This window comes from Neolamprologus brichardi, chromosome 4 (assembly GCF_056152115.1).
Source record: "Neolamprologus brichardi isolate AB-2024 chromosome 4, ASM5615211v1, whole genome shotgun sequence".
Classification (NCBI taxonomy): Eukaryota; Metazoa; Chordata; class Actinopteri; order Cichliformes; family Cichlidae; genus Neolamprologus; species Neolamprologus brichardi.
Window position 1 is genome coordinate 23,716,728 of NC_142107.1, and position 27,471 is coordinate 23,744,198.

General features: G+C 43.0%; 1 protein-coding gene across 1 annotated transcript in view; it reads left to right on the forward strand.

Moving 5' to 3' along the window:
* The first annotated feature begins 455 nt into the window (after positions 1 to 455).
* The window catches only part of grin2ca (glutamate receptor, ionotropic, N-methyl D-aspartate 2Ca), an 89,409-nt gene continuing 62,393 nt past the window's right edge, over positions 456 to 27,471 (forward strand). Inside the window, exons 1-2 of the mRNA XM_006801942.2 lie at positions 456 to 670; positions 22,391 to 22,841. Coding sequence (XP_006802005.2) covers positions 22,407 to 22,841 — 435 coding nt within the window. The 5' untranslated portion in view covers positions 456 to 670; positions 22,391 to 22,406. The remainder of the gene's footprint in view (positions 671 to 22,390; positions 22,842 to 27,471) is intronic.

Consider the following 27,471-nt stretch of genomic DNA (forward strand, 5'->3'; position numbering starts at 1 on the left):
CAGCTTTGTTAGTTTTTTCTTTTTCTCAGAGAATCACTTTCCAGCCAAGAGAGGAATTATCTTTCCCCCAGAGGTGCGCGGCTGGTGAAGACTTTAAAAAGGCTACTGCTTCACACAGATATGCACACTCGCGGGTTTCTCCTAAACTCCTCCTCAGCTTCTCCTCCTGGGACACATTACCTGAAAACAGTCTTCAGAGGTGTCCCTGTCAACAAGTTGGAAAACTAAACCAAAAGCGCGTCCGTGGCTGAGATTATATCAACTTGCTTTGCTTCTCCTTTTCCTCCTCTGGCACCTGTTCACCTTGATCTCCCTTCGTCACTCCATCCATCCTCCTCCTGCTCCTCTTCTTCCCTCCCCCCCCCTCTCCCTTTTACCAGCGAGTGATAATGTGACCTTCTGCCAAAGTGCTGGAAACCATGCCACCGTCGCAGCGGGCTCCTCTGTTGCTGCTACTGAAATAGACTCAAACAAGTGCAGGGAGAGGAAGAGCGAAAGGGGGAGGGAGATACGAAGGAGGGGAGGAGGAGGAGAAGACGAGGGCCAAAGGGGAGAGAAAGGAGAGGAGGAGAAGGAGGGGAAAAAAAGAAAACGGGGAACAGGACAGCTGAAGCTGCACACACGGCATGAGTGGTGACGAGCCAGGGCTGGATGTGGATTGCCAACACAGGTAAGATCACCTTCGTCGATCGCATTATTTAAGCGCCGGCGTGCTCCGATCAGCTCGCAGTTACTCCTGGTTAAGTATGGAGATGCTTTCTGCTTCTTTGGAGTAGTTTTGTTTGTTTTGTTGAGCAGAGTTTCCTCCTCCTGCTTTCTGCTTTGGGTCAATAGCAGAATTATCAGAGCGCAGAGGGGATCAGATCAGAGGGGGGTACTCGACAGCATCCTTGTCAGAGGGATCAGACGACACGCTGCGCGGGGCTTTTTACGCCTCTTGTAGGTGGCAGTAACTGTTGCTTTAACTCACCGAGCTGCTGGGAGGGGGGGGGGAATTAAGCAGAGTGGATCGATGCGTCATTGTAAACAGTTAGAGCCGCTGAGAGGGCCTTTTGATACATGCCCGCCGGACTTGAGATACCACTGCTGCAGGGGAAATTGAACTGCCACTGAAGAGTGACTTTACAGGATGTGAGAAAATGTGTGCTTGCTCCAATTACCGAAGGATTCGTTCTAGTGTTTTGGCTCCAGGAAGACGCGGCGCCTTCGAATCAAGTCTTGTGGTTCAAAATTAGAGATTTATTCAGAAGTTAGCCGAGAAAATTTGTCCCACTCAGACCAATAAATACAAGGACAACAATGCTGCTGATAAAACAAACATAAAACAAACTATATTTTATCTGACATATACCCCAGGATCACTAACACCATCAGCTCCACGATGTAATAGTGTCAAGACGCATGTCTGCAGCAGGAACTCAACACACGGGCAGGAATCCATCCAGAACAAACGGCCACATTATCCATTCCTGAGTGAATAACTGATAAAATAACATCTCTGTATCTCAGAGTAACAGATTCTTCTGTCACAGGCCTTAAACACGACTCGAGTCGTTTTATTTTAATGCGCGGACAGAAACTGAATATGAAAAAGGGGCTTTGACGATGAAGAGGTCAGAGGAAGGGAGGCGTTCTTGTGTGAGACCAGTTTAAATGAGAGGCGACGGTGAGGGGGGGACGTTCTGCCGAGCTGGATACGACTTCTTCGAGAGCCGAGGCTGCTGCTGTCCGGACACCAGCAGCATACAGCCACGAAGGATGGCTGGTGACACAGACGGACTTTAATCTGTTTTTAAGGCTCACCCGGGTTATTAAACGCCTACAGAAACCTGTGAAACCTGTACAGGGGCCAGACTCCGACTACAGCATGTTTGTCTGTGTCAGAAAATGTGTGTTTGTGTGACCAAGACACTTTCACTGCATGTGTGATGTGATCGGGAACACTACGCTGAATTAGACTTGAAAACAGAGGACGAGGTCAAATAAACTCATCGGCAAAGGTTTTAATGAGCTTATAGATCACGGGAACAAAAGCCTGTTTTTCCATAGACTTCTATACAAGCCAAGCCTGAGGAGACGCCCTCTGCTGGCTGACACAAGGAATGCACCTTTAAGGCACTTCCCCACTGGCTTCACTTTTCAAACCTGGAAATGATGCCTGTCGTTTAAATGCACACAGCCACACACGTCCAGAGCAGAAAATATACTCATTTAAGCTTCTAAAATTAACCAGTTTAATAGGGATTACATAAGAAGTGGGCATAATTTCCACTTTGGCACGCAGTTACTTTGGTTTGAGATCCATTAGGAAGAAAATGAGTCTGCTTTATGTCCCTTTTCATAGTTTGCAGATGTCCTCTTATTTATCAGGCTCTAAATTTGGGTCTTATGTGTCCTCGTGGGCTTTTATGCAATTAAAGAGTTTTCATTTACACGGCCTATAGAAGTGAACGCTCCAAGAATTCATTTATTTTGAATCAAACCTAAGATTCATGCGATGTTGGAAACTTCTTCGGTTAATCGTGGTTATTTGTTAAAATCGCAGGTCCACAGGTGGAGGTAAAAGTCTGTTTTTCCTGCAGTGAGAGCAGAGTGGGAGCGGGGGGTGGTGAGAGTGTGTGACAGTGCAGCAGCAGTTAGGCAGGTGAAAAATGGCTGTTCATTATGTTATACCAACCATATCCCAGTTTCAGTAATTGGGTGCGTGTATGTGAGTTCAGTACAGACAGCCTGCACGTACATGCGCACCAGAAACCAACCGGAGGATCCTCAGCCTGTCGCACAACATGATGCAATCTCACTACATCACACACCTGCCCTTCAACACACGTGAGGACCTTGACTAACTCAATAAATGGTTACGAGGGTTTTTACCACGATCGTCCCTCTGCCAGCTGCACCAAAAACACGCTCGGCAGCAAATATGTCTGACTTATTAAACACTATCAGTTACAGGTTGTCAGGGAGGATCAGCCTTCGTGTTAGCAGACACTGAACGAACCGTACGGCAGCACCGAGCAGCTGTAATGACTTCAAACATTACAGGGAAGCTTCTTATATGAAGAGCTGTTACTCATAATTGTATTGAGGTCCTTTACAAAGCTCTGCAGTTAAAGTGGACCTATTGTGCTTTTTATTTCCTGTAGTACATCTATAAGCTGTTACAGTGATGGGTGCTCACATTAGCTTTAATACTGAGGTCATTGTATGTACGAGCAATCCCTGTGAGCCAAAAGCTTTTAATTGTGAATCATGCAAAGCTTTTCTAAAGAGTCTAAGACTGAAGGGAATGCAAAGTTCATTTTTACAGTTGTGAAGTGTTTGCAGACAAATTGGCGTCTTCCAAGCAAACTACTGACCACTACAGCAACATAGCAACCAAAGAAAGATGCTGGTGTTAGAAACCAGTTGTGGAATCCACACGTTTTCCAGGGGTTCCCATGAGGCCTGTGTGAATGAGGCATTAGCAGCCGAGTAAGGAGAGGCCTGGCCAGCTGCACTTAAGCATGTGAAGCAGTTGATTATCAGCTGATAAAACATCAACCAGTGAGTGAACAAATCTCTTCCCCTGTGCTGAAGCTGTGCCTGGACCAGAGTATTAGAGGTGGGAATCACCATACATCCCACGATACGATATTATTGCAATTTTTTAAAATATTTTGCGATATTCAGATTCTGTACATAAAGGTAAACTTTATCAATATTCATTTTATCTAATATCAAAGTCTCACACTCAGTCTTTCTCTCATTTCAGTTTTATTGTTGACAAACTGAACGGTTTGTATTACAGTCTAGTCCAACTTAACTGAATCAACCATCTGGTACAATTATAGCTATTCTGAACTATGCAGTTTATGAAAACTATGCAGCCCCTTCAGCAACTGAAGAATTTGAAAGTAAATTAAAACAAAATATAATTTTACATTAAATAAAAAAGTTTTGAACTTAATTAAAATAAAACATGTCTTAAATTAAAATAAGTAAACTGTCATGTTTATTGCTGCCATAAAAAAGTTAAACACATTTGGACAGTGAAGGAATGTCAGGATTCTTGCTCAGAAAAAGGATCAACATGCTCTGAAGTCAGAGCACAAAAACCTTTTTGTAACAAAATATCGATTTCTGCTGTCCCTGTATCGATACATTATTAGCAAACAAAATATCACCATACTACATAGTATCGATTTTTTCCCCCACCCCTACTGTGTATGGTAATTAAAATGGATGCAGCATTGTTGCTCTTTTTTTTTTATAATTGAAACAATATTAAAAACAATGCAACTGAACCATCCTTCGCAGCGCTGGATCTCAGTGAGCGCAGAGACTGACAGCAGCTACACAAACACCAGTTTAACAACCACTCCTGTAGCCTTGAGTTACTGAGCTCTTCAACTGCAGAGCTAAATTGTATCGTCACGCAAGCCTCGCATGCTCGCAGCCTGCAGCCTGCGGGCAGACTGACAAACAACCTCCGGGTTGGTAACACTCAGACGGGCTGATTTGTCAGCTGTCCGGATCTCCCATCTCACGCTCAGAGCCGATCTGCTTAATCAAATGTTAAAGACACAAAACCTCACCCATCTTCACGTCTCTGCAAAGCGAGAGGCGAGGGAGGGGAGGAAGACGGGAAGAGGAGAATGATGATTGAGAGAGCAGACCCCCAAAAAAAAAGAAAAAGAAGAAGACATAAAACAGAAACGCCAGTCGGCTCGCCCGCACAGGGAACGGGTTGAAATGGAAATTGCTCTGATTGACGGCTGGTTACAAGCATCTCAGACAGTAAAACATTTACTGCAGAGGAAGGAAGGAGGTTACAAGATATCAGATCAATCTATCGAAGGTCATCAGAGACGAGGGTAGATTTAACTCGGGCGTCACCCCTAAACCCTTCTCTCGACAATCTCTAAAACCCGTACGGGTCACTGTTAAACGTTCAAACGCAGATCTGTGCTGCGACGCCCGCGAGAAGAAGTTCTCAGGGCGCTCTCATGCTGCACAGCCTGCGTGGTGAAACCTCAAACTCTGGGCAGAATGAGGCTTGCAGGCTATGCTGCTCTCTTCTCGAGTTTATGGCTGCACTCACGGGCACAACAGAGACTCGGGGCCCATTTATATTCATGGCGCGGCGCCGCTTGCACCTCGTCTAACGTCCTGTCCCTGTTGAGAAGGAAAACTGACACGCCGTGGGGTTGGGAGGGCGGTGGTGGGGGGGCTTTCTTTGCCTCTCCTTTCCTTGTCATTCTTCTGCCTCTTGTGGATCCTGACACCAACCTGAGTGTTTGTGCATGTGTGACGCGTGTGGGTGCACGTGCGCTGCGTAGTGCGGGAAATTGATTAAGCTAATCGCTTTCTATTCACAGCTGCGTGTGTCCCGCTTAATTTTTCACAATTATCCCTGAGCGGGTGACGCGGTGGGAGGGCGTCTCGATGAGGGATGATGACAGCGATAACCTTAGAAGGAGGGCCTGGAAAGCGAGGGAGGCCGGTGAGACGACGTCCAAACAGAAAGCAGCGTTTAAAGAAATTGTCTAACAAAAAGTGACACGCGGCGTCCTGGTGGTTCGGCAGCATGTGATGACGACGTGATGCCACGTGTCTCCTCTTCCTCTGTCCTTCTTGTCACTCTCAGCGTCACCTAACAAAGTCAAACTGCTCGACAGAGCAAAAAAGACTCAACTCGTGGCTTCCTGAGAGATAAAGAATTGTTTTTTACTTTTCTGGAGGCTGTTTATTGTTGCAAAAATCAATACGTCATCTCCGGAGAAAACCATAAAAGCCAGAGTTGTTTATGACATGCTCTGATTGCTTTCCATGGAGTGGTTTTACATGTTTGAGCTGCGATTAGAGGCACTGAGGCTGCACCTCTCACTACCTTTTCACAGATTGTGACAAATCGAAACCTCGTGCAGTCATCCAGACAGCAAAAGAAAGCCTCCATCTCTTTGTTGGCTTCCTTTGACATTGAATTTCTCCCACGTATCCTTTCAATAACCAGTTAATAACACTTAGTGTCCTGCAGAGTGTTTTTGCAAAGCTGCAGCTCATTCTGGTTTTTTGTGGATACTTGGTAAACATGAAAGATGTTTTTCTTTGGAGTCCGAACCCGAGCAGAAAGTCAACACTGATGTGCTGAACGCAGCTCAGACTGGGTGATGATGCAGATGTGCGTCTGCTGGATGTGTTGAACTTTCACAGCATGCAACACGTGGAGACATCGAGGGCCAAACGAGTGTTTTTGTTATGTCCTGGTAGCTGATCCGAACCAGCAGGTCGAGTACATCCTCTGCTGGGCAGGGTTCGGTTTTTGTCTGTGAGCTGTTACAACTGCCCAAAAAAAATGTAAATGTTCTATTATTATTCTAATATTTCTACTATCTATGCAGTATTTTTGCTCTGGTGACCTTCAAGTCATCTTGAACCAAAACAAACACGGTGAAGACAGATGACACTTTCCTAATTTAACGTGACCCTGTGATGCAGCTGGATTCTTACAAGCATGCTATCCGGTCGTTAAGTGATGACGTGACGAATCCTACTTCCGGGCCTAAAGTAGTCTGCGTTTAATATGGCTTTTGTGTTGTTAACATGTTTAATGCTTTGTATTTCCTTCTATTTAATCTCAAAAAGCTCCTAAAACAGTCAGTGATCACTGTTGACCTCCCTCTGCTTTTATTACCGCTAATCATTTGTTTAAGCTCAGTTTTTAAAACCTTAGGATGTAACTACAGCCCAGCCCATGCAGCAGTATATGAATGACTAACCTCGTATTGTGGATGGATTATCTCAGTTGTTCTCCTGGCTGAAGTTTGGTCCTTTTACAGCATCCTGCCATGCAATCCAGTCGTTAAGTCTGACGTCACTAGCCGTGTCTGGGCCTAAACTCCGCTGCAGGTCCATATATCAAACGATCACTATGGCATTACTGAGAGTTGAAAAACTGTCTAAAGTCTTTCATCTTTAATAAAATGATCAGCGTTCTGCTCTACCAGGTGGAACAATTGAGTTTAACATCCAGGCATCCATGAAAACGGAATTTATGACATTTAACAGAGTTAGAAGTTAGCAGGAAGTTAGCTCGCTAGCTTCTATCTAAATACAACATAGCATGTCCTGACTGCGGGGTTTTGGAAACAAATTCAAACGTACAGCTCTGTTATCACTTCCAACATAAATGAAGACAGAAAACTAAACAGCAGTGACGTTTGTAGGGTTACTGAAGTTTGGCTAGCTGGTATATAATGATGTGCTACGTGACCGCTAGCGACACAGCTATGTTAGCATAATATAAACAAGCTAACTTTTTTCCCCACTCGATAAAAGTTAACATGAGTGTTCTCGGTGGTCAGGAACAAATGTAATCGCATGGCAGGATGCTGTAAAAGGACCAAACTTCAGCCAGGAGAACAACTGACACAATACGAGGTTAGTCATTCATATACTGCTGCATAGGCTGGGCTGTAGTTAGGTTTTAAAAACTGAGCTTAAATAAATGATTAGCGGTAATAAAAGCCGAGGGAGGTCAACAGTGATCACTGACTGTTTTAGGAGCTTTTTGAGATTAAATAGAAGAAAATACAAAACATTAAACATGTTAACAACACAAAAGCCATATTAAACGCAGACTACTTTAGGCTCGGAAGTAGGATTCGTCACGTCATCACTTAACGACCGGATTACATTTGTTCCTGACCACCGAGAACACTCACGTTAACTTTTATCGAGTGGAAAAAACGTTAGCTTGTTTATGTTATGCTAACATAGCTGTGTCGCTAGCGGTCACGTAGCACATCATTATATACCAGCTAGCCAAACTTCAGTAACCCTACAAACGTCACTGCTGTTTAGTTTTCTGTCTTCATTTATGTTGGAAGTGATAACAGAGCTGTATGTTTGAATTTGTTTCCAAAACCCCGCAGTCAGGACATGCTATATTGTATTTAGATAGAAGCTAGCGAGCTAACTTCCTGCTAACTTCTAACTCCGTTAAATGTCATAAATTCTGTTTTCATGGATGCCTGGATGTTAAACTCAATTGTTCCACCTTGTAGAGCAGAATGCTGATCATTTTATTAAAGATGAAAGACTTTAGACAGTTTTTCAACTCTCAGTAATGCCATAGTGATCGTTTGATATATGGACCTGCAGCGGAGTTTAGGCCCAGACACGGCTAGTGATGTCAGACTTAACGACCGGATAAGTAATGCTATTCCTGCACCAGCAGCACAGACATGGCACAAAGGCTGACTCTTACCAAATGGCAAACAAGCCTCGTCTGCATCCGCATTTATGGTTTACATGCAAATACAACAATGACATATAGTCCTCGAACCATGTTTAAGTTGTATTAGCTCACCCAAATGACTGAAAATCTGTTTGCTTGAAGTAAAACCCACGTACGCATTTAATGACTGAGCTCTGAATCCAGGGAGAAAAAACAAAACCAGTTTGCTCTCCAAGAATCAGCATCTGTGTGAAAGCCTTTGACAGATCCTGAAGATTATCCCCGAGACCAGCACAATTTTTCTACACGGCGATGTTGCTCAAGAGTTTTTCAAATATAATATTTCAATTCTATCTTTAGTACAAAGTAAATTGGTTTAAAATTGGTATTTCAAAGCCTCCGCACACAAAAATCAATACGGTGTTGCCAGCTTTATACCTCTGTGGGTGTGTGATTTGGAAGAACCGACTTATGTTGCGTTTATCTTGCACATTCCTGCTTTACACACAAAATAGGAAAGAAGAGGAAGACTGCACAGGCCACACACACACAGATTAAAAACAAAGTGATATGCTCATATGTGGATTAGAGCGTGTGTGTGTGTGTGTGTGTGTGTGTCAGAGGTCAGCTGTATTTGTGTGCAGCCACTGTATCAACTGGGAGAGCAGGTTGGTGACAGCTGGACCGGTGGCAGGGGTGGAGGGGGGGTGGTCTGGTTCTGCATGGGCAACCACAGTTTCAGCTTAACCAGGGTCTTACACTGATCCCTGCTTTACATACGGCTGCACACGAGGCCGAGTGCGGGGTCCGCCAAAGCCTGACAGAGGACGCTTCCGCCACCCTCCGTGTTACCTGCCGCTGCAGGTTTACAGCCAGGTCAGCCCGCAGGGTCGGAGTAGGAGTATTGATATCAGCGTGTGATGTCGCGCCCCGTAAGCCTTCGGCAAACATCCTCCCATGTGTTAAAGGCAAAATGGATTACATTTGCATTGCCATTGTAATCTTCAGCCTCGCAGAGATTATTAACCTCAAAACGCGTCACAATCTGTTCGATTTCACTACGCGCTGTGCTGACAAAGACAACGGGTGATGAAGTGTCCGCTGACGATAAATGTGCCAAAGCAAAGAGGAGAGATATATATCAAACATCTGTCCAATGACGAGCGAACACGTGGCCTCTGTCCTTGGGGATTTTTTCCCCCCAATTTCGAGTAAATGATGATCTTTTCTCGACTATGTTGATCCATTTATTGCACGACCAAACTACGGAGTCTTTTCTTTTTATAGTTTTAATGCAAAAGGCTCAAGCTGGGCGATGACCTGATCAAGGTTATACGACACTTGCTGCAGAGGGAGCACTGCTTTATCGCTGCGTGAGGTTTCAAAGATGGAACTGTAATAAAAGCCGGCTACATAGCTTTCCATCTGCTGTGGCATTTAAAACCTGCTGATCGTGACTCCTCTGACGCTATAGAGTCAGAAAATCCAACTGTTCAGTTCTGCTCCGTCTCCCTCCTGAATATTTAAATCCTTTAATGCAAAGAGATACCAGCAACTGCCTGACTACTCCCCTCTCCCACCCCTCAACCTTTGTTCAGAGACGACAGTAAAAATCTCACCAGATTTATGAGGACTTTACCTAGACAGGTTTTCACCCTGTGGCAGATCAATCACTCGTAGAGTTCCAGTAGAGGCGTGCGCGTCTTAAATATGTCTGCAGTGCCGGCGGCAGAAGCGAAGTCAAAGGGTCCGCGACAGAAACTAATATCACCGAGTGAGTCTGTTTGATGCGTCTCTGTCTGCAGAGGTCACGTGAAACAGATTCATTGGTATTGGTTTGGACTTCAAAGCCTCCACCGGGGTTTCACTTTGGGTGCATTTCAGCAGGAAACCCTGGTGGACGTCGACTTGGTCTTTTTCACGCGGCCGGCTGCCGTTTATCACACGGCCCCATCCCATAAAGACCAGAGCCGTAAATCAACAGGCAGATTTAGGGGGGACCCTGCCCCTCTGCTGACAAGTCTGTCGCTGCAGAAAATGAAAATCCTGGCCTTCGTGGAAACGGAGCCATATTTTGTACAAATGAGCACAAAACATGATATGGATTATGCATTTTGTTAACTTTATTTCTCACTTTTTTTTTTCTTTTTTTTTTCTTTATTGCTTAAGTCCTTAAGCAAGCAATTTGGCAACACCTCTGGGCAGTTACTTGGAGGGGAAAACACCTGTAACATGGATTTTAAACCCAGGAAGCAAATGGATGAATGATGACTGAGATATTCTCTTAATTTTGGTGCGTCTGTGCTGTATTTTCATCACCTTATTGCTCATGAATGCAGTGATGGAGCCTCTAACAGCTGATATCCTATTTTGTAAATACGCTATGATGAATGTTAAACACTATACATGTTTCACAAATGATTGCATGCTCTGCTAATCAGGGTCATTTGTAGGCTGTTAATTGGTGCATTAAATTAATTTCTGAATCATGTGATTACGAGCATCGAGTAAGCAGGTGGTGCAGTTTCTGCCCAGTATGCACCACAAAGCTCCTCCCACCAACAACAGCAATAATAAAAAACAAAAAGAGTTAAAATGTTTAGTAAATTTGATTTTAAGCCCTTTCGTTTTTGGACATCACCGCAGGTTCATTAACCTCAGGTCAGAGTTCTGCGTCCTCCACGAGAACACTGAACAAATTCTGTTCTGATTCATGTTATCAATATACTGATCAAAACAAAATAAAGATAAGATCCTCATCTATGTATTTACTAAAATAATAAATACAGAAATATTTACAGCCTTATGACTGTGATCCACAAACGTCACAGCATCATCACTGGCTAACTGCAGATTGGCTTGTTGGGGTCCGTCGGCAGCACAGCAGCTACCTGTGTTATTACACTCGACATAAACAAGTCCAACATGATCCAACAGAAAAACTCCACTTTATCAAATTATGTTTGCATAAAGCAGTCACAGCAGGTGAAGACTGGCTGTTTTCAGATGTCTAACACTTCGTCACTGCTGATGTGGCATTTGCAGTCAGAGTCCCTACAGTGACGAGCACCTGCCTCAGGAGTCATGGTAATCCAAACATCCACAGTTAACCGGTTTTGTCTTTAATTTATTCTCAGTCGCCTCCATTGCTTTATCTACACATTGCTTTTCACTGTTCCATAAAGGACAAGTGGCCAGTTACGCACATGCTTCAGTGAAGCTTCAGTGAAACTGAGAGGCCGTGCATCTTAATCTTTGTGGCACAAGTCAAAGTTCTGAGCAAATTAATATCAAACAATCCACTGATTTTAGCATTAATCTGTAGTTTCCCATCGTTTAATCTTAAACAACATCAGAGGCACAGGTGTCAAAACTTAATGAGAGCTTCACAATTGATCTTCTAAACAAACGAGCCTAAAGAGAACCAAATTAAATAAGCACGATTAGAAAGGATGAAAAAAGACAAGAGCTTCCGCTGCAAGAGATTTAACAAACACACTCGAGGAGACTGAAAAACCAAACAAGGGCCAAAAAGATGTTTCCTGCACGCTAGGATGAACACAAATTGTGCAGCTTGAGGGCAGCGAGCAGTTACAGCCCGTTGTTGCACAATAATTAATTTGATTTGATATTTCCAAGGTTAGTTGCATAAATGTACTTGTTGTTTATGCTATTTACCCATATGGAGAATATATATATAAATCTTATAAAGTTTTTATCTGTCTTGTATGAAACTTGTATGAAAAGCATACAAGAGTGAAAACACATATAAGATAAAATTATTTAATGAAACTTGTATGTTTTGTATACTTACTAGAAAAAATATGAAAGTAATGAGAAAGTGGCCACTTTCATGAGTAAATCATGTATGTTTTTACTATTTCTTTTCCATATGGGTAAATTCAGCTTTGGCTTTAGTGTCATAACTTGAAAAGTTCTGAACGTGTGCAATTTTACATCGTGTTTATTTGAAGATAAAGGTTCACAGAAAGGGCAGCATGGTGGCATGGTGGTTGTTGCCGCACAGCAAGAAGGTCCTGAGTTCAATTCCACCATCAGGCCGGGGTCTTTCTGTGTGGAGTTTGCATGTTTTCCCCGTGTTTGCGTGGGTTCCTTCCGGGTACTCCGGCCTCCTCCCACCGTCCAAAGACATGCAGCTTGTGGGGATAGGTTAATTGGTTAATTGGATAATCCAAATTACCACTAGGTGTGAAAGTGAGTGCGAATGGTTGTCTGTCCTTGTGTGTTGGCCCTGCGACAGACTGGCGACCTGTCCAGGGTGTACCCCGGCTCTCGCCCTATGACAGCTGGGATAGGCTCCAGCGCCCCCCGCGACCCTGAAAAGGAGAAGCGGAAGCGAATGGATGGATGGTTCACAGAAAGGTCTCACTGAATAAACATATATTATTATTATTATTATTATTATTATTATTATTATTAGTCCTAGACCTTTAGGTCACAACAAGCCTAAAGATCGGTCGCTCAGCAACAGGGAGGTGCAAGTTCAGGCGGTCGCCCATGGACACAGCACCACAGACGGAGTCGTGAGCTCCGGCTCAGGCCTGTGGTGGAGGTGAGGCCAGTCTGACCAGCATGCCGAACTCAGGCTTGCTGGTCAGACTGGCCGACAGTCTGGGAGGATTCACGCACGATCTGATATCGTCGTGTTGGTGTTGTTCCCAGATCATCATACTAAAGGTTGTTCCAGGATCAACATTGCAAGTGACCAATCAGAATGTTGTGATGTCATACTTTTGCGACTTCGGAAAAAACCGCTGTAAAACAAAAAACTGTACTTAAGCTGCGAGAAACCGCCTCTGTCCGCCAATCAACGGACCCTCACCCTGACCCTAACCTTTTAATAAACGCTAAGCAGAACTGATATTGTCCTTGCAACATTGGAATTTCATAAATGCACGAATGGCTTGGCGCGCCAAAGAATAACACTTGCAATGTTGATCCTGGAACAACATTTTCATGATGATCTGGGAACAACACCAACACGACGATATCAGATCATCCGAGGATTCCCACTCCTGCTCGTGCACCGCCGACCACGCCCCACCACAGAGACCAATAAGATCAGACTTGGTAACCTTGTTAAAGTGGCTGGTCAGACTTCAGGGACATCCTCTCTTAAATGACTTTCAGCTGCTTCCTTCAGGTCGTCGGTATAAAGTGCCGTTTATACCTGCTGCTATCATCGTGCTTAATTACACTAAACCATGTTCTCTTTCTTTTGGTGGTGTTTGATGTGTGGACATACTGCAACTCAATTTCCCACTGGGGACAATAAAGTGACCACTGAGTGCATTCACATGTAAGGCACAACGGCGTTGCTATATGATCAGTCACAAACATGGTTCAGTCTACTGGCAGCAAATATGTGGTTTGCAGTGTAAGCTGCTTCCTGCAAAACTCAAACATGCTGTTAAACAAACAATTGGCGACCAACTCGATTTTATAATAAATAAACTTTATAAAGTTTACTTATTATAAACACTGTGAACAAACGAACCACTGTCAAACTCTACTTCGAGGTCAATTTTGATTGTTAATTCATTTTGAAAAAGAACCACGTACAATATAAACATTCAATGCATTGTAGCAGATCATAACAGTGTCAGCTTTGTTCCACTTAATATTATGATTACATTTATCTGAATCATCATTATTTGAATAAATAAACGTGTAGAACAGCTGTATACAGCATAATATTTGTTATCTGCTAAACTGCAGTTGAGGAACTGGTGTTGCTTTGTTAATTAACTCCAGCGCCAGACGATGTGGAGCCGTGCCAGACTCGGTCCCACGGAAACAAAGAGCAGTTATTGTCTTAATGTGTTTGAATACAACTCTAACAGAGCTAACAGTGTATTTACTGCCATGCTGTGGTTTTTCAGTGGCCTATAATTAATGATATAAGCTGTTTAACTGGAGCAGCTTAGAGCAGCGAACAGTCAGAGAGAAACTACAAACTGAGGACAGGATTTGGCACAGACTCGGTCTGTCTTAGCTTTTCTGTATTCTGAGTAAAAGTACACAGATCAGAAGGGGATAGGAAACCTTGATAGTGTGATTCAAAGGTTCGGTCAGGACCTGCACAGCGGTCTTAGTGGTAGGTTGTCCTGGGTCGCAGATATATCCAAAGATCTGGCTCCAGATGTTTAGTTTATTTGAGATCAGTCAGAAGATATCGAGGATTGATCACGTTTAGCGAAGCTCGTGCTGTAGAGCGTCTGACTGCAGAACAGCTCGTATAGGAAATGTTTACAAAACACTTTTCATTTGGGCTCCAACCAAAAACGGCGGACACGCGCCAACTATGTCACACTGTGGATATTTTTAGATGCCGATGTTTTTCCTTTTTTTGCCTCACCTCACCCTGCTCCCACTGTACTTATGAGGATGATGATTCTACAGATTAGTTAAATGGGTGCAGATTTAAAGAGATTAGCGTGGCTGTATTTTTTTAATCAGAGATTAGTTCAACATATTCATACAGGTGTAATCATCTGGTGGTAAATGAATCCTGACTCTTTGTAACAGAGAAGGTCAAACTGTGGCTTGTGTTTGCTGGGTGGTTGCATTTATTACATTCTATTAAAGAAACCTCTTTCAAGCCTGGAAAGCTCTGATCCTGTCTGCAGGATACCCACAGCGGGCAGTGACGTAGAACAAACTGAGAAAAAACGAAGCTCAAAAGCTGCGACACACTTTTTGAAGTTTTTTGAAGCTTTTGTTTTCGTAGTTCTGGAGTGAAAAATGTTTCTACAGTCCCCAACAAGATTAGCAAGCTACAGTACATCCAATAAACTGGGAAAGCTCTATTCCTGTACAGTAATACTTACATTTAAACAAGCAGAAGATGAAATAAAGATGTGAATTTCCTTATTCGGTTAGTGAGCAGTTGCAGGGTGATGGTGCTGCACTAAAAACCTCCCTGTGAGATGTCGTAGTTTCCATGAAAGATTTCAATTTGTCTGCAAACGCTCGCTTTACTTCAAAGTAAGTTATTTATTTACCTCTAAAATTATATATATATATATATATATATATATATATATATATTAGGGGTGGGGGAAAAAATCGATACTGTGTAGCATGGTGATATTTTGTTTGCTAATAATGTATCGATACAGGGACAGCAGAAATCGATATTTTGTTACAATTTTGTGCTCTGACTCCAGAGCATGTTGATCCTTTTTCTGAGCAAGAATCCTGACATTCCTTCACTGTCCAAATGTGACAGTTTACTTATTTTAATTTAAGACATGTTTTATTTTAATTAAGTTTAAAACTTTTTTATTTAATGTAAAATTATATTTTGTTTTAATTTACTTTCAAATTCTTCAGTTGCTGAAGGGGCTGCATAGTTTTCATAAACTGCATAGTTCAGAATAGCTATAATTGTACCAGATGGTTGATTCAGTTAAGTTGGACTAGACTGTAATACAAACCGTTCAGTTTGTCAACAATAAAACTGAAATGAGAGAAAGACTGAGTGTGAGACTTTGATATTAGATAAAATGAATATTGATAAAGTTTACCTTTATGTACAGAATCTGAATATCGCAAAATATTTTAAAAAATTGCAATAATATTGTATCGTGCGTTAAGTATTGTGATAATATCGTATCGTGGGATGTATGGTGATTACCACCTCTAATATATATGAATAGATGCTGATGAAGATTGGCTTTTACTGAAGAAATAAGTAAAAGAAAGAAATAAATAAGAGATATTTTACTTTTCATGCCAAGACAAAAAGTTGTTGAACAACTTTGACCTGTGATGGAATAATCTGACATCATTTATATCTATGCTATCTGGTTACCTTTAAAAAGTCTTGATTTGGAGTACCTACATCTCTTAGTTTCACTAAAAGGTCTCATTAATTAGCTCATTCTTTTTGATTTGGTGGATTGGCGCTCAGTGATCAGGATATACCACTGATTTGATTTTATCTATAAAGTGATTCAGTAAGTTCTGCCTCTGCCGTGTCAAACTGAGCTCACTAAAAAGCTAATTATGTTCCTACAAACCTAGTAGACGTCTTTCTTTCTTTGCTAAAGATGGTGTATTTCACTATTTTAGGAAGAACTGGTCACAAGAGGAACAATAGAGCTAATTTAAGTGTGTAGTGTTTGCCTACCCGGTGCAACGATAGGGAAGCCCTAACGTTCATACGAGTCCCATAAAAGTCATAGATCTGCTTGATCATGGAGTTCTGACAGCCCTGGATCAAGAGGAAGCTGCTGGACTGTTATCAGCAGGTGAAACAGACGCAGCAGGCTGCGGATCCATGGATGAGTGTATTGATTAAGTAGCAGGAGACGGGACAGGTGCACATTGTTAAACAGCTGCAGCAGGGCTGCCGTGCCCAGAATATAAAGGGAGTCATTAAACACTGCACCACACTTCTCACCCAGATGTATTTACTGCTGCAGCGTCACGTTAATGAGCTGGATCAGGAATCACTTGGAGGACCTTTGCAGCATCTCATCGATAAATGGCAGGTTGCTTTCTTTCATGTGGTTTCATAACTCATATGGTCTATATCAGAGAAAACAGAGAGTGGGCAACTTTGGAAGAATGGATGCAGTTTGCAGGATGCAAAGATGAGATTTCACTACCCACTGTGGGGCAGGACGGCTGTTGCAAAAGTAATTAAAGGGCACTGATTGCGCTAATCCTTATTTTCTGTCAAGTGTACTGTTACAGTGGTGGATGCTCATATTAAACAAGGTCAAATTTCCAAATAATGAGGTCAGTGTATGCACAAATAATCCCAAAGGGTCAGGCTTCAGGCGGCTCTAAACACTCGGTTTCAGACAGCTTCTTTTTTACTTGTGTCTTTGCATGTTGCCACAGATGGGCGATCTCCTTATATGGTCATTCTTTGGCTGTGAGATGCCCCACCCACCAGCTGTTCAAGCTCTTTGTTTGCAAGGAGCAGCCAATCAGAAGAAAGCTGGGTCAAAAGGAGAGGAAGGGAGATGCCAGAGGTGCTTGTTGAAGCTTCCACCCCCTCATAAGAAAATTAAGGATTACTTAGAGTCCAACAATAAAAGTCTGGACCTGGAAATGAACAAAACAGGTTTTAAAAATGTGAAAATAAACTGCTGCTTTTGGTTGAGACAGTGCTGAAAAAGGTGAAGGCTTCACATGGAAACATACACTGCATTAGAAGGGGAAATAAACCACACTGTACAAGACTTCAATATGCATGAACCAGATGTACTCACATTCTTATCACTGAGTCTGTGTATGTGTCGCCGTGTGCAGAAAATCCAATTTGCCTTATCAGCAATATTCAATTTCTGGGAGCAGATAACATGTGTATGAGCTGAACATGCAGATGTGGATGTTTGCATTATTTACCTGTTCAACTTAACAAAATGTCTGAGTGTCAGCAGTGTGGAAGCACAACAGACTAAAAATAAATAACGTCGTTGTACGATAAAGCCCCAGCAGCTATTTTTAATCAGTCTGCATTTCTCAGCTCGTTCAGTAAAGACACTGCTTCCTCCGTATGTCACCCACTAGAGGGGGATAAGCACATCTTAAATGTTTGTTAGTCAAACTCTAACTAAGTGAGGGCAGAGAATACGAACACTGCCGATTGGTGGGGCGATACTGCCGATTGGCACCGTTTAACTTTAGTTCGGTCTCTCGTCCACTTTTTAAAATCTAATCTCTCATCAGATGTTAGATCATTCTCAGCGGTGGCCTGTTTACACAGTTCAGCTGTCAAAAGAAGAGGAAACAGGAAAGTGGCTGGTATGGGCTGCTCTGAAGCAACTTATTTAAGTCACGTTGCTTTTCCATAATCCCTTTGACAAGAACGGACTTTGGCGACAGCTTTCCAAGAGAGGCAGTAAGAAATAAATAGGACAGAGGAGTGTGTGTGCTTACATTAATCCTGTAATGGGGACTAACCTCCCAAACCATCATCTCTGCATGTAACCTTAAATATCTGACTTCTTGCATTCTTGCTGAAGAAAGCTTGCAATTAACAGGGAAAAGTTCAGGTTCTTCATGTGGGTATGGAATAACCATTAATGTACCGTCTGTACCATATGTACACCATGCAGCGCTCCATGTTATTATACTCTATATAGGTTAAACATACTGTGGTCTACTTTACTTATTTAATCTCACAGTACAAAGACAACATGTAAAAGACTGAAAAGGTAAATGTTTCCCTTTTTTTACACAAATTTAAAGTTGGGACAAGTTATCTCACATATTTATGCAACTTGCAAGCAACGCATTAGAAACTGAGGAGCCCATCACTGTAGTTTAGGAAGCAAAATGTTTCCCATTATAGCTGCAGGATTTCAGCTCTTCTTTTTTCTGAATCATAACACTGCAGACTCTTTAGTGGGCCAATCATCATCTACCACCCAAATTTATTTACTACAGAGGTATCCACAAATGGTAAATGGTAAATGGTCTGTATTTGTATAGCGCTTTTCTAGTCCCTAAGGACCCCACAGCGCTTTACACAACCTGTCATCCACCCATTCACACACTGGCGATGGCAGCTACATTGTAGCCACAACCATCCTGAGGCGCACTGACAGAGGCGAGGCTGCCGGACACTGGCGCCACCGGGCCCTCTGACCACCACCAGTAGGCAACGGGTGAAGTGTCTTGCCCAAGGACACAACGACCGAGACTGTCCAAGCCGGGGCTCGAACCGGCAACCTTCCGATTACAAGGCGAACTCCCAACTCTTGAGCCACGATCGCCCCCGTACAAAGTACGAGGCCACCTCCACATGTTCAGGCATGGAAACCCGATGCCATGAAGCTCCCAGCACACAGTTTGTATGCTGATGTTAATGCCTGAAGGCGTTTTAGAACTCTTTGTCAGCCGAGCGTTGGCCATTTAAATGCACTAACACAGCGGTCTCCAACCTTTTTTGCGCCACGGACCGGTTTATGCCCGACAATATTTTCATGGACCGGCCTTTAAGGTGTCGCGGATAAATACAACAAAATAAAACTAGTACCGGTACCGAGAAAAAAGAAAATTTATTCATAACACACGTGAAAAGACCCAGGAAAACCGAGTAAACGATAAAAACGATAACAAAATCATGCTGAAAACCGATAAAAACCTTGAAAATCATACATTTCACACCTGAGCCTCAACTCTCGCGGCCCGGTACCAAACGACTCACGGACCGGTACTGGTCAATATTACATAAGCTAATAATAAATGAACTCCATGCTGACAAAAGAACCAGCTTGTTTTCTGCTGAAATATTTAAATGTTAATAGATAACAATGGAGCACTTTAATAATAAGCTTACATGCAGACGTAATCAGGTATAACTGGGCAGTGACTGGTTGCACTCTGTGGGGCACCAAGTACAGTATGACTCATTCTGATTCCAGTTTGCAGCAGCGTCATGACGCAAAAGGCAACCTGTCTCTGGCTCGTGGCTCAAACTACAGTATGTACCTTGTGACTGCTTCAGAGCCGAAATTGTCTCTGCTTTGTAATAAATCTAAAATCTCTACAACCAATGGATGTCCACGGTGACTTTTGATCCTCAACATCTGAGTGGAGCCTGCAGCCCTTGTATACACAGCAGCGGTTTGAGAGGATTTAGCCAAAGGACAGATGAAAATCCTCTTTCCTTTATGTATCAGTACAGTTTAAGGATTCGGCTGGCTTTAGGGGTTCGGGGGTCGGCACCCAGCAAACGTACGCTCACAAGCTGTAATGTATCTGCATCATGAATCTTTGAAGGCTGTTTCCTCCAGATCTGAACGGTAAATAAAAACTGAAATACGATAGCCTCCATGGATCTCAACATACAATATAAAATATATTCCAACATACAAAGTTAGCAACAGCAAAGTCGATCTTGATTTCAGAACAGTTTTATGTCCATTGTACCCTCCAACCCCCCCATCCCGAATTCTCCCCCTACCAGGTCCACACTAGACAAGACACCACAGAGAGCCAGTCTCTGCCCACACACACACAAAAACATCTCAAGACCCATACACATAACAAGCATAACCCCAAAAAACAACAAAAAAGGGACCAAACAAAACAAAAGGATAAACAAATAAATAAAGTAAAAATGAGATAAAAAAAATTAAAAAAAATCCAAACTTTATAATGTAGCTTCACTCAGTTCACTTCAGACTCAGGAAATAAAGTGATGGTGTCCTGTAAGAGAAATGATTTCCAGATTCTGTTAAATTCCCTAATAGAACCTTTTAATATGTCTTTAGTCTTGACTTTATAGTATTCTGCAGAGTAACCGTCAGGGCCCGGCGATTTACCTGTGTTTAAGGATTTAATGGCTTCTTGTACCTCTACTACAGTAATCGGTCCCCCTAATCCCTTCGTCAGATCGCTATCTATTCTTGGAAAACGTATATTTTGGAGAGTTTCTTCTGATAGAGGGGAAGAGCTTGAAGTGTACAGATTGGAATAGAAACGAACAAATACTTCATTAATTCCCTCTGGGTCCGATATTATGTCACCAGCGGCAGACTTGACCTTTGGAATTAGTTTGCAGGTTGCTTCGGCACGGGCTTGATAGGCCAGAAGTTTCCCTCCCCTATCACCGGATTCAAAAAAGCGTTGCTTTGTCGTAATTAATTGAACCATAGCTGTTGCGGTGGTGGTTATACAATATAAAATATAAATAAATATATTAAAATCATGTCACAAAGTTACTGATGACTCCATTTTTGCTTTAATGCCATTTTTACCACCTGAGCGTTCAGCCTTCATTCATGCGCCTCAGCTGTTTTACGGTTTCGTTAAATATATAGGAGGTCTTCACGTGTTTCTTCCATGAATGTTAATCCCAAAACATTAAGCCTAAACGTCTCCACTGCTGTCAGCTGAAACACGGCTAATGTCACTGAACAGGATGTAGAACATGCCCTCTCACAGTGGCGACTAATCAACATCTAAAATGATTTAAATGCACCGCCTGAGTCGAGTAGCACATGCAGGACACGTCACGAACAGCTTCCCATGAGTCTGTGCATGCAACATGACAAAAATCCCCAATTCCTTCATAAGTATTCTGGAGATGAACCGGCCTGGCCGTCATGCACTGCATGCTTGTTCTGCAGTGTTTTCCAGAGGAGCTCACAGCTCGGTCCGACACAGGATGTAGAACGGAGAGAAAAACGCAGCACAGAGCTGCACCGGGCTCCGTGCACTAGCCAAATCTCTTGATAAGTTTATACACTACAATCAAGCCGCAGGCCATGACGCCTGGTCGGGATTACCAAGGGATTACAATATATTCACCCCACTGGGATTCCATCACATGGTGGATCAGATCTCTGTGACAGGGGCCCAGTGTGCAGCACTCCCCGAGGGCCACAAACACTGCTGTGAAAGATTTGACAACGAGCCTAACTCTGTCTGACAGCTCAACACAAACCGCTGTCTGCTTACAACGTGAATGTTAAACTAACATTACAGGGTTTGACATCGCAGAGTCCCAACTATGGCATTTCTCCTGCATTACCTTCCAGAGGGCAGAAAGCACAACAATTGGAAGTAATTAAGATAGTACGGCTGAGAGTTAGTGCTTGCATTGCAGTCCATTAGAGAGGCAGCGTTGCACAAGGAGCAAGGATTTTATCACCAGAGGATTAAAGGCATTTGTATCTTTTGATATGTTGAAATGTAATCTAACGAACGTTATTCTGACACTGTGGATGCCACATGATCGTCAAAACTATGCATGCAGATCTGCAGCAGATTAAGCCTGAATGCCTTGGGCTGCTAAAAAAGAAATTAAGTAATAGCATCAAAAGTAATGTCACGAGAGAAAAATGATAAATCCTCTTGTTCTCCATTTGTTGCATTAAACGCTGGACACCATCTGCTGGGTTGTACCGCAGAATCCAACAGCAGCAGGGTGGCAGCTGCCATCCTAAGACGCAACAGCCTGGCCACAGCCTCGTGCTGCACGCTGACAAACACTAAAAATACTGCTCCGGGCTCCGTTAATGGGCTCTTACACGTCTGATTACAGCGAGCGGGCCGGCACGCTGAGCCGAGATGAAGCCGGAGGGTCATTTATATTTATCAAAACGTAAAAACAAACACAATAAAAAGATTTTCCCGTCTAACATGTCGATCTCTTCTATCCCCCCCCCCACCCACCAGGCAGTAGGTGACTGAGATGGGCGTTCGTCTAGGCTGCTGGAGCGACTCCCCGTGGTGGCCGGTGCCGCCGCTGCTGCTCCTGCTGCTATTCTGCGCCATCCCTGGCTGTTCGGGCCGGCCGTTTGGGATCCCCACGCCGTCTGTGAATGTGGCGGTGGTGTTCAGCGGCACGGCCTACCAGACGGAGATCAAGGGGCGTTTGAGTCGGGAAAACTTCATGGACCTTCCCTTGGAGGTGAACCCTATCACTGTGCTGGTCAACAACACTAACCCTCGGGCGCTGCTAACCCGCATCTGCGACACTCTCTCCACCAACCGTGTCCATGGCGTGGTGTTCGAGGACAACGTGGGTTCAGAGGCCGTGGCGCAGATCTTGGACTTCATTTCCACTCAGACGGCCGTGCCAATCGTGGGCATCAGTGGAGGCTCTGCTGTCGTCCTGCCACACAAGGTCAGCTCGACACCTCACACACACAAACGCCTTTGTTTTTATTCCACCACCGCTGATTTTTAATTTTTCTTTTTATCCAGAATACACCAACACCACAGGACCAACTATAATAATATTTCATTAAACAAAGGAGATAGGTGCTCTATGAAATCAATTGTTGGGGTCAATCTCATTCCTGGACAAAGTTTCTGTTCTTCCTTTTGGTCTGTCAGGTATTAAGAACTCCTTCCTCTTATTGAAGTTAGATAACAGCTTCATTCAGTATTTAGACATTTACTTAATCACTTCAGTCTGCAGCGTGACTCGTGGTAATTATAGTCCTCGTAGCAAAAAGAGAAATCATTTCAATCACACTTCTGCTTAAGGTGCTGATTCATTTTCTTGAGAGTAGTTAAATAATGACAAAGAAGCCATTAGGAAAAAAACAGGAATCCGAGTGCTAATTACATCAGCTTAATGAACACTGAAGGACGTATAATACGTCATTTTAAAGCGAGCAAAAATAAAGAACAGAAAAAGAAAATCGATGGACATTAGTAATGACCAAATTGCACATTTGCATTATTGTTTCACACAATTCATGAGAAGAACATGTTACTGTTTCAAAGTCAGATACAAAGAATATACCTGGGGATGCCATGATGGCACCGGATCTGACATAAACGATAGTAACCAGACCGAAAAGCAGCGCACATTTCAGTGCTTTTTTTTTTCCTGAGATGTCATACACTTTAGATTCTAGCCAATCATTTTACGTTTCCGAGGATAGTAGGCGGGTCCAGGTACGTATGTTCTTTTAGAGCAGAGCTACAGACGAAGCAGTCAAAAGTCTGGCTGTACTTCACAGCAAAAGATGCAAACTCAGCAGCCTGCAACAAGTGCTTTAAGCTGATACTGTGATACTGTCAAAGGAGGTAACACCTCAAATCTGATGAAACACCTGGCGACGCATAGCGGTTTTTTTAAAAGCAGAAAAATGCGCCGTATTTGATAGCTTGCTGCGAGACCTCACACCGAGCACATCTACTGCGGGTGTGGTGGTGACGGATGATGATGCAGCAGCAGCCGTTCTTCTCTGCGTGAGTAGCTTCATGTTGTTCGTGTGTAATTTACGTTGAGTAGGCTAACCATGTTATTACATTAATGCATGTAAGGTGAACTAGCAAACATCATCATAGCTACATGCAGCTGTCTTCTTGTTTGATGGCAGATACTCCCTTCACCCTGGCCAAAAAGGCTAAAATGACTAAAGAAAAAGTGGAAAACAGTTAAACATGAGAGGTTTTTGGACAAAGTTTGTGTTTTTTCCATTGTTTAAGCTGCTTCCAGCCAAGAGTGATACCATATATGCCCCGTAGCTGCAGAAAAGGCTAACATTGTTATCTTTTTACAAAAAAACAGCTGAACATGAGAGGTTTTTGGACCAATTTTGTGGTCTCCATTCTTTAAGCACCGGCACCGTTTCAAAAGTACCGGTTTGGTACCGATATCGGATAAAACCTAAACGATACCCATCCCTAAATATACCTTTTATTCAAATCCTCAGTTTTTAATACACATATAGGACCTTTACTGCCTGATCTACGGCCTTCAAAGTATTCTACTGTTGCTCCAGCTGGAAGCAACTTTGGGTTCAGTGTCTTGTTCAAGTTTCAAAGCATCAACCGTGTATCATAATTCCACTCCACTATCTGAGCCACAGTCTAACGGATATGCTTCACACATAATTGTTGCATAACACAACCCGTCATATGTCAAATGATGAAGTTGTGCTATTTGAAAACGAGTGAATAACAACACCAAAAATATCCAGACTTTCATTTGCCCCACAGATTTGCCAGCTGATTTATTGTTGGAGCACTCGTGCTGCATAAATAATCATGAATCATGCCCATGATGACGCCGTCACCATCACGCCGTCTCAGATGCACATTACATTGCACGAATCTGTGCAAGTGAAGGAGAAAAGGGTTGGTGCATTTCTTCACTGTACTGTGGCGTCAGTGTGTGCATCACATTCAGTTTTTATCTTGCAGTTAATATTAGCTCCCTGATTAACTTTCCAGATGTGAGCCATCCTTCCTCAATGCAAGACGCTGAATTTTGGTACCCAAGTGTATCGTGAGGTTCTGGCTCCAAGTCAAATGGGTGAAGGAAACAGTTTATATAAGACTAACAACATCTGGCACCAGCATGCTGATAATCTATTGCAAGAGGAAGTGATATGATTTATTGTTATGTCAACATTTAGTGCAACTTCTAGTTTTATTAATAAGAAAAACTAGAGCTCCAACTCTTTTGAACATTTTTCATGCAGATGTTGTATGTCGACTAGGGCTGCCACAAACGATTATTTTGATAGTCGACTAATCAGATCATCATCCATTGGACGTAAAACGTACAGCTTATTACACCAGCAGCATCTGCTCTTATATAACTATCATTAGCTTACAGCTTTAAGTGTTTAAGGTAAGTGCTAACTAAAAATAAAGACAAGATGATAGTTTATTAAATTTTAATGAAATTTGCAGATTGTTTCGGTGAAGTTTAATAAACTCCTTGCTATCTAAAATATAACAGGACACCGGAGTAAATTCTCGAGCATCTCACACTTCTGATAATCAGCTGTCTGCTTGACGTTTATTCAGCTGTGTAAAAACTATAACTTTAATCTCAGCCAAACCGATTTACTCAGGAACAAATAAAATACTAAAAAAAAGCCAAACAATAAAATTTTTAAGTTATCTAAGTGACTTATATATCATGTTTAACCTGAGTAGCGAAAGACGGCGGTGGGTTTGAAAACGATTAGCGAGAGTCCGGTGTTCTCATGGCTCTAGTTAGCCTAGCCCCCGGCTAGCTATCGAGCTAGTGGGTAACAGACGTCTCTGAAAACGTCGGAGCGCTTTTGAAAATATGTGGTGTCTTGATAAACTGAGCAGATATTTGAGGTTTACACAGCTACATTCTCGCCTGAAAATATGTTAAACGTTTATTTTGTGACCCAGAAAGAATAATAAGAGTCATATTAAAACTAACTAGCTGCCGCCATTGTTGGAAACTGAGCAGGGCTGCGCTATGAATTCTGGGACACAGCTTCTTCTTCTCAACCTCAACATCGAAGTTTACCGGAAGCCCACACACACGGACCAGTACCTCCTGTTTGACTCCCATCACCCTCTGGAACACAAACTTGGAGTAATTAGGACCCTACACCACCAGGCAGAACATGTTCCCTCTAAGCCTGAAGGGAAAAAGAAGGAACACACACATGTAAAGGAAGCACTCAAAACGTGCGGCTATCCTAAATGGGCGTTTTTAAAGTCAGCAAAGAGGCACAGAAAAGAAGATCAGACACCAGCGAGGGAGGATAAGAAGGACAGACGCAACAACATTGTTATCCCCTATGTAGCCGGTGTATCAGAGAAACTCAGGAGGGTTTTCTCCAAGCATGACATCCCGGTGTACTTCAGACCCAGCAACACACTCAGACAAAAACTGGTTCACCCGAAAGACAAAACGCCAAAACACAGACTTAACAATGTGGTGTATGCCGTACAGTGCAGCGAGGAATGCCCAGACCTCTACATTGGAGAGACCAAACAGCCACTTCACAAGCGCATGGCACAACACAGAAGAGCGACCTCCACAGGACAAGATTCAGCTGTCCATCTGCATCTTAAGGATAAAGGACACTCTTTCGAGGATGCCAATGTTCACATTTTGGACAGAGAGGACAGATGGTTTGAAAGAGGAGTGAAAGAAGCATCTATGTCCACTGTGAGCGACCATCTTTGAACAGAGGAGGTGGTTTACGACACCAACTCTCTGCCATCTATAATCCAGTTTTGAGTTCCCTTCCCAGACGCCTTAACGCCCTCTCACACCCTGGGCCATCTGACCTCAGGAATTCGCATGATAAGGTGGGGCCAGGTTTCACAATGAACTCACCCGAAACTCTGGCTGATTGGGACCCACACCCAGTTCCACACCTTGGCTCAGGCGATTAGAGGATCATCAGGGGGTCCTTTTGTCCCTCTGTGGGGGGACACTCCCACTAGGGTTATATCTGGGACTCTCCACCTTTTGACCTTAGAACTGAAGAAGCCTCTCGGATGAAGGTGAAACGTCTTCAAGTAACTTAACCCTTGTGCTGTCCATGGGTCATTTTTGTCCTCTAAAGAAATCTTTTGCTATCAAAAATGTGTTTTTTATTCATTAAATGGTCTGAAAATAACAGAAGTTATTCATTACTATACTATGCGTGATTGGAATAAGTTTTAAGTAATTTGATTTATTTATGGGGTTTTTATTGGATTTTATAACACCTGCTGTCCTCAGGGGTCAAAAATGACCCCAAAGTACAAAGTGTTGCAAAGAGCCGTATTTTCACAACATACTGCTTTCAAACATCTTTGATCTTGGATCACTGATGTGTGGGGTCAAGCAAAGGTCATAACAACCACAACAACAACAACAACAGGCAGCACAATGAGGAGGCAGGTGCTCTATATTCAATGAAAGTTTATTTACACAGCACCGAATCACAACAACAGTCGCATCAAAGTGCTTCGTATTGTACGGAGCCCCGCAGGGGACATGGGAGAAAAAAAAATTAAGACGGACTTTT